This window comes from Sphaeroforma arctica (assembly GCF_001186125.1).
Source record: "Sphaeroforma arctica JP610 unplaced genomic scaffold supercont1.431, whole genome shotgun sequence".
NCBI classification, from domain to species: domain Eukaryota; class Ichthyosporea; order Ichthyophonida; genus Sphaeroforma; species Sphaeroforma arctica.
The window spans coordinates 59,524-71,175 of record NW_014040127.1 but is presented as its reverse complement, the minus strand read 5'-3'; the positions used below and the strand labels follow the sequence as shown (position 1 = coordinate 71,175).

The window sequence follows — 11,652 nt, the reverse complement described above, 5'->3', positions numbered from 1 at the left end:
TATATATATATGTATATGTATACATACACACATACACGCACACACACACACACACACACACACATACACGCACACACACACATACATACACGCACACACACACACACACATATATATATATATATATGTAATGATTATAATGTGTAACTTTCGCGTCGTCGGCCAGACGCGCCCTTGACCGCAAAAGTCTCTGAGTTGACAGTGCGTCATCAGAATCTATCACGCCATATATTAGTAGTGCGTCTGATTTCAAGTCCATTTCCACACATAGGGAGCGCACTTAGACGGCAGCGAGGCAACGACAACGAAACTATGCTGACCGCGTTACAGGTACGTGATGCAACACATTGACACGTCGCACTTTCAGTGGTTTGATTGCACCTGAACCATTAAGGTGTTGGTTCAATTCTGACCGTTTTTTTTTCTGAGCAAAGCAACAGTCTATCGAAACGCGCAGCCCAATGTGTGACGTGTTTGTGCTTCTACCGTACAGCCGACTCATCCGCTCCTGCATCACCAAAATGATCTAACGTCAACGACAAAGCCCTATACTCAATCTCACTTATGACCTCAAACGCGTTCACCTTCTTCCTTCGCATAGACCCTGACAACCGTGTTGCAAGCACCCAGTTATATGTGCAAAGACGTAGACCGTGATGTGGACGGTGGGCAGGCGTGGGCTGGATCGCACGCGACCTTTGACCGTACCATTGCATCGGGCTCTCGCCGTGTAGCCAGACGTCAACACACCACAGCGCATGAGTCATTGTTTACCATGCGTAAAATGCAGAGTGTCCGCAGGTAGCTAGGGCAGTGAGTATCATAGGACTACCTCGTATGGGTTCGTTGGTTGTGCGTTATGGTTTACTTGAGTTGCTATTTATTGTGACAATATGCTAGTGCACGGTGTGAGTAGGTAGGGCTGTGGGTGTCATAGGACTTCCTCGTATGAGTTTCTTGATTCTACGTTGTGGGTTACTTGAGTTGCTATTTATTATGATAATGTGTTAATGCATAGTGTGAGTAGGTAGGGCTGTGGGTGCCATAGGACTACCTCGTATGGGTTCGATGATTCCACGTTGTGGGTTACTTGAGGTGTTATTTATTGTGATAATGTGTCAATGCACAGTGTGAGTAGGCGAGGCTGTAGGTGCCATAGTACTACCTCGTATGAGTTTGCTGATTCTACGTTGTGGTTACTTGAGTTGCTAGTTAGTGTGTTAATGCACAGTGCCCGCAGGTAAGATTCATAGCTGTATATTCTTATTCGTAGGCGCTTCGTAGCTGCAGATTATGTGTTACATAAGTCGCTGTTCCCCTCAGTCGATCTTTACTGAGCCTATAGAGATTTGGGATCGCTCGGGTTTTTCCGTTGGTTGTAGCGCTTTCTTCCCATCTGGTATAACTGATAGTGGTAGTGGGTGGATCCATTGCTATTAAATACATGGCAGGAGTCGGTGGTTACCATAAAAACTATACATAGCATCCGCTGCCTATTCCTATAGTTCGTATGGATCTGCTGCCTGTAGTGTCCAGCTACCTTTGTGTTTCGGAGTTTAAGGTTTACGCACTACAGATTTGTCAACCTCGTTTTTCGACCTGCTTGCCGGTGCGTGTGTCTCTGCCCTGAACGTCACTTGTGTGCAGTGCATGGCCATGTGAATTCGTGCACTTTAGGCTGAAGCCATCGTTTGTGGCATGGATCAGCATTGCATTGCTTTTTGTTCACTACAACACCCTTCGCTTTCTGAGGCACCGGAGCCTTAGGCGATATCCACACCTTCTCTCTGCTCTGATTTGGCAAGGCATCCCTTGATCGGCATATCTTGTGCCGATGTGTATGATGCATCCTCACAACTTCTTTTATCCCACAGACGTGTGAGCAACTTCGCTCTGGCATCAAAGTCCAAGTCGGATGTGGATACGCTTGTGAATGACAGCGGGGTGCCTGAAGCCACAGGCACAGATCAAGGACGGTGAGTATTGAACCTAAGTTTTTATCGGTGCAGATATCTGACGGTGGATTGCGTTCAATAAGTTTTCGTTGGTTTTGTGTAGACCTGCCCCAATAGTGTCCGTGCTGATGCTTGCTTGTTTCCCATTGGGCCATCTCGGTGGTCAAGCAGGAGAAGGGTCGCCTCACTTCCTGGTGTGCAAGTTGGCGATGGTACAGCCAGCACCACACATGGAACTCACCTAGAGACCAGAGAGGCGGGTATATATGAACCGGGTCATGCCAGTATAGGTACAGCAAGTGGCGGTGACCAGGGTAACCATGGCAACCTATCTATGTCCAGTAATGGTGCCGGATATGCACAGTACGATGCAGCCGCAGAGTTGAATAATAGTAAGAGTGCGTTTCCGAGTAGCAGTAGTACAACCGCGGCTAAGGGCGTTCAATCACACAGCTTGGCAATGAACCCTGAAACTACGCTCAGTCCGCTCGAAGGAGACGGCAACACTCAGACACTTGCACAGTCAAGCGAGAGGCAGACGAGTACTCTCCCCAGCAATCGGCACACCGCAGGCGGCTGTGTGCCTCCTCGTCGAAAGTCGGACGGTGTTGATATGAAAGCCATAGTGAACCAAGTGCTGGCCAATGGCAACAACGTGTCTTTCGATGTGATTGCAGGTGATGCAGGGGCTCGTGTATCAGAGACGGAGTTGCCAGGCTCAGGAGGTGCTGAGCTTAATAAAGGTGCAAAGAAGGCACCGAATGTCGAAGGTGGGATGCCACAGCTGCAGGAAACGCGCTCGGTGCGATACAAGCAGTCTGGCAAACCGCTACTGCAACACGCACTCAAGAATGCGGCCCAGGAGAAGTTGGCTGTGCCAGCGTATGAACATACAGTGATTGCAATGAATGCTCAGCAAATGGCCGAGTTAGAGATGGTTCAGAGGGATACGGAACGAACCCGAGAGCCCTTGTCGGCCTCTCTGTCTTCATTTGTAGACAAAAATGCTACCGGCATAGCTCAGAAGTTTCGTGATAGTGTACGGCGTCGCCACGGGACACCGGCACAGGGTACCGATAGATTGCCAAAGGGGTTGGATGATTTGGAGTCGAGTATGGGAGTGGAAATGACTACAGCGGTCTCTGGAGGGGACATGCTTAATGATGAGAGTGGGAGTGTGGCGAAAATTGACGCTGAGATAGTGAACTCAATACCACAGCTCCACACTAAACTGAAGAACAAAGGCGATGGTTAGAGATTGAAACACTGCTAGTATTACCGCCTGATCTTTGGATATCTCATGTATTGGCAGCTTTGTTTTTTAAAGGCTGAAGTATCACTATGATCCATTCCGATATGAGTCCCCACAGATCATAATTGTGAATTTTTACAAATGTCTGCACCTTTGATTTTGTTCATTTAACAGGTTGAGGTATTAAAATCAAAACATTACAATGTGAAAATTCTGCTAGCTGTACTATTATGGCAACGGTGGAGATTTCATTGATTGCCAGATCTCCTACATCCAGGAATGATAAGCAAACAACCTGAAGTTAGACCTGTGTATCTTAGCAACACGGTCGAATCTACTGATTTTCTAGCGTCCTGTATTGAGTTTTTCTTCCACTTGGTAGCGGGGAATGATAAGCCAGAGGGATGGTGCTTAGGTCTAGTATTGGGGTTCTGCTTACACTCGCTAACATGGGATGATAGATCCAAGGGATAATGCTTTGATCTAGACCGGCTATCAGCATGTTTCCAGGTATACAATTTTTATAAGAGAAAACCTTATATATACCTCATCATTGAGTCGCTTCAACGTGAGTATTAGATTGTAGACTTACAAATGTGGATTACCCTTCCTCGCTCTCTTAAATCACATCGCAAACTGAAGATGTGTTCTAGAAATGAGCATCCTCTGAGCTTCACAGGGGAATTCGACAAGCAAGTTGGTGACTAGCCATAGAAGCCCAAATATAGCCTTTATACCGCTATGGTGCTAACCAGGCTGATCGGTACATGGTTGTGCTGTAGTCCTCTGCGCAACTGCTTGGTATTATATCCCGAATCAATCACTACTGTGACGTTTAAATCGCAGATGAATGCGGAAAAGTGTGCGAGAAGTGTGATTGCACTCCACATTCCGACAGTCGACCTCTTCAAAACTCGGAACCAGTTGATTTAAACTGACCGGGGCGTCTTTTCACCCAGACATAATTGTTAGCTAAGCATTTGGCCCGTGAATCGCGTCCCGTAGTAGAGTTTGATTGAGAGCCAACTAGTCATACCCGATAGCAGAACAGGATGGAATTAATCGAGTTGTGCGATCTACGGTTGTAGATCAGCCTATAGCTACTTCAATCGGGGAGAATCGCCATAGGCTTGCGTGAAAGAAACATTTACAGAGTTGAAGACGCGTTCGATTGTTAAATAAGCCGCTTGAAAATGATAGACAGTACTCATCAGTTGTTTTTTTATTTTAGAAAGAAGGTATTTTTATTTTTGTCGAAACGCCGATGAATTTATTAGTTTTAGAATATAGCGTTCAGTATATTACGCAAATATCATTGGCACTCAATGTTTTAGCGGTCTTCTTATTGGTTTTTCATTGGCGTTTAAACCCCGCGAAAAGCCACCCTACGATGTATAAATGTGAATACATTGACGGTTGAACCTACGTACTCTCTCTGCTAGTAGTTGAGGAGGCAGCTAGAGAATATATATTCATTCATCCGTAGGGTATTCTATATGAGGGAAACCAGTGTACAGACTAGAAACAACTGTACATGTTACACCATACAGATAAATACATAACAAATGAGGATTGTACTTGGTTCCACATCTAAGAGCCGGAATGAACTCTTCAAGCTCGCTCTCCCGGAGGGTGTGCACCTCATCGATGGTAAGGAATGTGTGAACATATGCGTAATATAAGGCTGGATTTTTCTCTTGATTAGCCCCGGGGTTAGCTTTGTATGCAATATACACAGGGGAGAAAGCTCAGATACCGAAGATTCGTTATGTATAGCGTATACGTGTATGTCGTTCTGTGTCTATGAAGCAAATATGTAATATTTCCGTATTGCATCATATTCAGAATTGTATATATCGATTTATATTGTATGTGTGATCCTACCGTTGAAGTAGATTATCGCATACCTCTACTTGAATTCCTCAACTTGAATCTAATACGAGTGTGCTTTGCTTATACCTACTATCTAGAGCGCCTCAATCCTGACATCGACGAGAAAGCGATTAGGCACACTGATCCACATAAACTAGTCTTGGCTATCGCGAACGCTAAGGCTGATGTCATCGAGGCTCAAGCCAAACCACTGGCGGATATGATGGTAACCGCAGACTCGGTGAGTGAGTGTAAACATATGTAATACTAAACACGCACAACTTCTATAGTGATGGTACTACGGTAAGCCTTTATAGTCTCCCATAGCCGTTTAAATGTAGAGCTAACAATAGTGATAGTACTACGGTAAGGGTTGGCAGCTCTGTTATATCCTCCCATAGCTTATACCCTAGTCACAAGACCCGTCGCCAGCCAGTCGTGAGATGTCATGGTTGGTAGTAGTCGAAGACCGACCGCGCATAGCGCAATCATGGATCAATCAAGTGGTCTTATCCGGCAATACGAAAAAAACTTAGTTTGTCTCATGTTGACGAGAGTGCCTTTCATGTTCCCGAACTGGGTTACTAATTGATTAGCTGCATCATTGATAGTTGTGTTTAGCTCATTTATATGCGTATGAGGTTCTTATCGTTCTGCAATCGATCTCAAGTTGCAGTCCCCATTTATCCATCAACGACACTTATGTTTTCGCATGTGCTCACAATTGCTCTATCGTCATTCCCGCAAGGTCATACGAAGGCACAACCGACAATAGCGCGAATCACAATACAACCGTGCAATGTCGCACTCGTGGTGTGTCTGACCTGCTCTCAAGTAGCTGTTCTATCTCTTGTACGGGCCTCGACAACCTGCACCGCCACAACATTCGACGGCTGACAAATGCCTGCGAATTACTTATTTTCTTGATCCAGGTTATAGTATTCGGAGACGCGATACGAGAGAAGCCCGAGAGTGAAGCCCAGGCCAAAGAGTTTCTGCAGAGCTACGGCAAGACGGGCATCCCGGCGAAGTGTACGACGGGTGTGGTAGTGACTAATTTAAAGAATGGTAAACGCGCCAGTGCCGTGGACGAGTCTTTGCAGGTATTCCCATCAGATTATGCAGCACTCCCTACTGTATACGACACCAGGCGTTTGTGTTCGGATGGTATTGTTGGATGATTTTCTACAGGTATTCCTATAAAGTTATGCGGCACCCCCTACTGAATACGACTCCAGGTGTTTGTGTTCGGATGGTATTGTTGAGTGGTTCTCTGCAGGTATTCCTATCAGATTATGCGTCACTCCCTACCGAATACGACATCAGGTGTTTGTGTTCTCGTGGTACTGTTAGGTGGTTCGTTGCCCTTAGATGGTATACCTCTCTGGGTGTTTAATCGGATATCTTGCTGGTGTAAGCGTGTTGTATAGCTATTGAAGTACTGTATCTTCTCCTAATTGCAGTGGTTCTTACGTTATTTCCATGGTGCCATCTTTACATTGGTATTGGGCTGTGTAGATATAATCAGAACCATCGACGAATCCGATTATATTTTATATTATTGATCATCTTAAGTTTTCTCAATCCTCTTTACGTCGGTCCTACTTCGCCATCATTTGTATTATTTTTGCCTTCACACCTTTTTCACCTCTTCTCGTTGGCAGTATTTTGATGAAATTCCGGACGAAGTAGCGCATCAGATAATTGAAGTGGGCGAGATAATGTTTTGCGCCGGAGGATTTGTTCTGGTATGTCTTTATGGTATTGTATAGTTTCTTTGTGTACATGTGAACGTAAAATAGCAGTGTTCCATGCATCTGGTACGTCGTTGTATATTTTCCTTTCCCATCTATGTAAATATGACATTGTATAACTTTCCCGTGTGCATGTGAATATATCATATCAGTGTTCAATGCATCTGGTATATCTTTGTATATTTTCTATTCTCATCTATGTATATATAATAATGTATAACTTTCACGTGTGCAAGTGAATATAATATATCAGTGTTCCATGCATCTGGTACGTCATCGTATATTTTCCTTTCCCATTCATGTAGATATGACAATATATATCTTTCTCCGTGTATCTGGATATGATATATATGAGTATTCCATACATTCGGTGAATTTCGTTCTTCCGCACATATTATATAGCCCAGCTCCACTATTGCCAACGTCAGCATGTGTCAGTGTGAAGCTGTTCTTTGTTGTCTCCCAGACACGTTTTGGATAATAGTTTTAAGTTTTGGACAAGCTTAGAACCCAGATGTTTGGAATATCACACTTTGTGCACACCAATACCTACACTGACAGAGCCTTTCTCCTACTCGGTGTATATATATGGATGTAGGAGGAACCGCTGATATACCCATACATTGGCAAGCGTGAGGGGGAGGAGGAAGCTGTCAGAGGCATGCCTATTGCGGCGACAAAGAAGCTCATAATAGACACAATCGCAGCAATGTGAGGTACATCCGAGTATGGGATACTTCGCAATCTGCTTTAGTGCGTATCATAACAGTAGCTGTGTCTGGTTTATCGCGAATCAAGTAGTGCATTGCAGACCACTCTTCACGGAAACTTGTCAGAAAGATATCTGAAGTTTATAGTAGAAACATTAGTTAGTCGAGTATATGTAGACATCGATGGATAAATACTAGTCTCTATTCTACGAGACATGTACTACATGCTATTGCCACTCAAAGTTAATAAGGACGCGCATGTTGTAACTTTCTTGCACAAAATGTGAGGAGCGTAGGTCAGGGGTATTTTAAGTCTTTATTGGCTTCACTTTTCATTGATTAAAGCTCTAAGCATATGATTTTAGTCATCATACGCCTTGACATAGCTCTATAAGCTACGCAACAACGAGCATGTCCCACTATTCTTGACTATATAAGCCTTGCTCTGATACAATCACTGGACGTGTGGTTCAAGCCATCGCACATGTGGGGATTCTTTCTTTGGCTTCCCTTTTCATTGATTAAAGCTCTGAGCGTATGATTTTACTCATCATACGACTCGGCATAGCTCCACAAGCTACACACAACAACGAGCATATACCACATTTCTGGCCATATAAGCATTGCTCTGGTAGAAGTACTGAACGTGTGGTTCAAGCCATCCCACGTGTGAGGATTCTGCTACCAGCTGTATTTTCTCTCTTAGTCCTACAACACTATGCTCGAAGTGCTGATGGTCGATCGCCATTCTCCAAAACAACTGCACCTATGATATACATTACAGCAATTGACATCCTAGACTGAGCCAACGTGCAACAGGTATTGGTCTCGCACATATCGGTCTCCTATATCGAGCTGACTTCTTATAAGTAATATATTTAGGCACTGGGCCTAGATATATGTCATCATACGTCTCACTATCATTCTCCGAGCCAAACTGTATAGAGCTTGGTCCGTCTACTCTGCACCGCCACTGACTAGGGACTCTGCCTTGCCGGTATTTAAATCGAACTGTCGAACATCCTTTCTTCGTACCGGCAAAAGTTTACAGCCATTCTTAGGTACGGTTATGATATGGAAAGCGATTGATTCCTCTCCCACGGGCCTGCAAGGTAGTTTGAATAGAACAGTTTCTTTAGTTTAGGAGGTGTAGATTGGGCCGCAGCTATGTTCGTTGTCGACTTTGTCAACTCCGCGCACATAGTTTAAGTTGCTAGGATAGCGTTACTCTGAACCAAACATATGTATACATCGACGACAGCCACAAATGAAACTACCAGCACTCAGAGTCGTTTCCGGCTCAGCATAGATGTATATATGTCCTAGTAAGCTACATATATGAACATAGAGAAAAACTAGGTTTTAATATGCCACATACATGAAGCGGAATTCTATGAAGGTCATGGCTATGATGTATTCCAGCTCAATCTTTGCAAATTGCTGACTGATGCAGTTGCGTGGACCGTTTGAGAAGGGTATGTAAGCCCATCGGTTGTTCTGTGGTTTAACGTAACAATCGATCAGAAACATATATATAACAGGTAGGATCAAATTTGTCAGCGTCCTCATTCCATATTTTCTCATCTCCGTATGGAGTTAGAATAAGAGAGAAATTAGCGTGTTTTCCGATTCCTACAAATGTTGTGCAACCTTTATCTTCCAGAAGCCCAAAACCCCGAGGTTGGCGTATGTGTACACATCAAAGAGCCCAAATTAGCTTATGTGAACATTTATAAAAAACTGCGCATGAGTCCAAGCCTACCTGTGCATAGTATACGCCGATACAAAACATAGTGAATCTGCTAAATCGTAGCCCTTGATAGGTGCTGTGCCCGGAGCGACATGACGAAGGGTGGATGCCGGTGGATATAACCTCAATGTTTCCTGAGATTTGAGGTCATATAGCGCAATGTGGTATGGTGAGAAAAGATGGGATAATTGCACAGAGATAAGTATAGCAATTCGCCTCAACAAGGTACGTGCATACATTAGGGTGCAAACGTACATAAATATTTCACACGTGCCACGACACTTGACATCTAGATTGCTAGGCAAGAGGCAGTGAATATTATACTAAAAGTTGAATTCGTAGGAAGTGTGTAGGTATACTGAAACTAGAGTGCAGAAGACATTTATAAGTTTGTAGGGATTTGTGTATATACTGAGACGACGAGATTGAAATGGTTTGTAAGATCTACCAAAAATACACATTAGAATAGATTTGTTTGTACGTTTGTAGGTATACCGAACCCGAAGTGACTTGTAGAAAGTGACTTGCAAGTTCGACCTAAAGTATAAAACATAATGAATTTGTAGCTATACTGAGGCACAAGGGATTTGCAAGTCTGTGGGTATACCGAATCTGAAGTACTCTGTAAGTATATTGGAAAAGGTGGAATGCTTTACAAAGATTAATACGGCAAGTATTGTATTGCGTTTAGAAGGTATACGTGGAACATCCAATCCGGTTGTATACTCGGGTAGACAACAATACCTTCATAACTGCATCAACCATCTGAAATTTGTCCCAAGTCTCTGAATTCAAAATTGGGTTTGGTCGCATATAGCTCATCCACTTCCGTTATCAGCTTCTCCTGTGGTCATACCAACGCAAGGGATGTATTGATTAATAAGACAGTGTAGGTATATGGCATGCATACCAATACATACGAACGCAACGTATATTTTGACTCAGCCAATACATACGAACGTAATGGATATTTTGACTAATGAGAGAGTAGATATATGGCATAAATACCAAAACACGATTGTGACTGTATGGAAAACATGTCGCTGACGTCTAGTAGGATAACCGTTACGACTGTTCGATACTGTAGCTACATATGCATTCTTCTAACTTCGTGACCGGATCAGATCAGTTCTAATAGTGGCCGGCAAGTCATTGTTCTTACCTGAATATCCTTGTTCTCTCCGAGCAGACGAAGACACCACGCGGTAGTTGCGGCGACGGCATCGTGACCAGCGAACATGAATGTCTGCAACACAATCATATGACTCAATTGAGTACTCGATGGAGAATACTGTACAAAAAGGATCGGAAACGGAAATAGAACCCCCTAGTTGGAATGTTTGATGTGAAAGGCACAGAGGCGTAGTTAGCAGTACAGGTGCATGACAGACTAAGACGCGTGACTTACCTTCATCTGTGAGACGATAGACTCCATATCCAGATCTACGCTCTCACCATTACCGTTTTCTATGGTGTATGATAGTGCAATAGATAAAATATCTTTTCGCTGCTTTATAAGCTGTTGCAGTTTCTCGGTGGAAGGCTCGCTTTCATTCCCATCGCTAAGCACGTCAGCTCCCGCCTCGTTTTTAAGCTTATTACTGGCGGTACTGTGTAGAAATCAAGTTGTTCTAAAGAGAACTTGACGCAAATCTGGAATCATGATTGTAAAGTTTTATGCACAGAATTGAAGGTTAGGTATGGAAACATATACACAAAGAGGTTCAGACAGAATAAAGTCGTTGTGTAGTGAAAATATAGAATCTACACCTAACAACAGGCAACACTGCACAACGGCCAATGTCCCACACCTCAAAATTTCACAACTAGATGCGCGTATGGCCTGCTCTGTAGCTTGCCTATAACTCGGGCTCTGCAGGCCACATTCCCTACTTGTAGGACTGTTCAAACTGGACGTAGAGCCTTCTGTGCGCGCTTGTCTCAGGGTGACGCCCGATTGTTCGGTATTCACATCCTTCGCAGAGGGTCTCATTTTCAATGAATTTCTGCGTACAGTACTGCCGTATTTCGGGTTGACTGGGTGGTGTTGGTGATTGACGAGTGAGTCGAACGAGCCAGAAACCCCTCTAGAGAACGTTGATGAACCGGAATAGGGAGTCGGTCGCTCGGATTCCGAAAACATTATCTTTCCCTTGCTATGACCCAAATTTGTAGACAAACACTCGCTACTTTGGGCGAGAGCAGATGTAGGTGCATACCAACGAGTTGAGGGTAGTCGCGGTGCGTCTCTGTGCAGAGTGGTTTGGCTGAGAGAGTCGCTGGCCATATGTACCAGTACCTCGGGTGCCTCTGTGGTCTTACCCAGTGATCTCCTCATGCCCACCCCCGATAGTTATAT

At 44.1% G+C, this 11,652-nt stretch overlaps 3 protein-coding genes across 4 annotated transcripts in view; 2 read left to right on the top strand and 1 right to left on the bottom strand.

The window, feature by feature from the left end:
• SARC_06189 overlaps positions 1-3,414 on the top strand; it is a gene marked incomplete at both ends in the record, with an annotated part of 5,827 nt that extends 2,413 nt beyond the window's left edge. Inside the window, 4 exons of one of the 2 annotated variants that reach the window (XM_014299929.1) lie at positions 272-330; positions 602-801; positions 1,875-1,976; positions 2,124-3,414. In XM_014299929.1, coding sequence (XP_014155404.1) covers positions 272-330; positions 602-801; positions 1,875-1,976; positions 2,124-3,210 — 1,448 coding nt within the window. The remainder of the gene's footprint in view (positions 1-271; positions 331-601; positions 802-1,874; positions 1,977-2,123) is intronic. The other variant, XM_014299928.1, reaches the window with a different exon arrangement.
• Positions 3,415-4,647: 1,233 nt separating this feature from the next.
• SARC_06188 (maf-like protein) lies at positions 4,648-8,630 on the top strand. Its single transcript, XM_014299927.1, has 5 exons — positions 4,648-4,857; positions 5,178-5,320; positions 6,012-6,182; positions 6,744-6,827; positions 7,432-8,630. Exons 1-5 carry the CDS (start codon positions 4,773-4,775, stop codon positions 7,546-7,548), a joined length of 600 nt encoding a protein of 199 aa, XP_014155402.1. The 5' UTR covers positions 4,648-4,772; the 3' UTR covers positions 7,549-8,630.
• On the bottom strand, positions 8,501-11,652 carry SARC_06187 (hypothetical protein; the record flags this gene model as incomplete). The annotated part of the gene is made up of 8 exons (XM_014299926.1): positions 11,513-11,652; positions 11,105-11,330; positions 10,702-10,903; positions 10,456-10,539; positions 10,056-10,137; positions 9,306-9,427; positions 8,922-9,040; positions 8,501-8,648 (listed from the first exon to the last, which is right to left on the bottom strand). The coding sequence occupies exons 2-8, from the start codon at positions 11,284-11,286 to the stop codon at positions 8,501-8,503; spliced, it is 939 nt and encodes a 312-aa protein (XP_014155401.1). The 5' UTR covers positions 11,287-11,330; positions 11,513-11,652.

What these genes read in the sequence shown, in the direction of transcription:
- SARC_06188 (XM_014299927.1), top strand. Translation starts at nt 4,773, where the DNA reads ATGAGGATTGTACTTGGTTCCACATCTAAGAGCCGGAATGAACTCTTC. An exon ending in GGGTGTGCACCTCATCGATG is followed by an intron (nt 4,858 to 5,177) that starts GTAAGGAATGTG and finishes CCTACTATCTAG; the next exon opens with AGCGCCTCAATCCTGACATC. An exon ending in GCGCCGGAGGATTTGTTCTG is followed by an intron (nt 6,828 to 7,431) that starts GTATGTCTTTAT and finishes ATATGGATGTAG; the next exon opens with GAGGAACCGCTGATATACCC.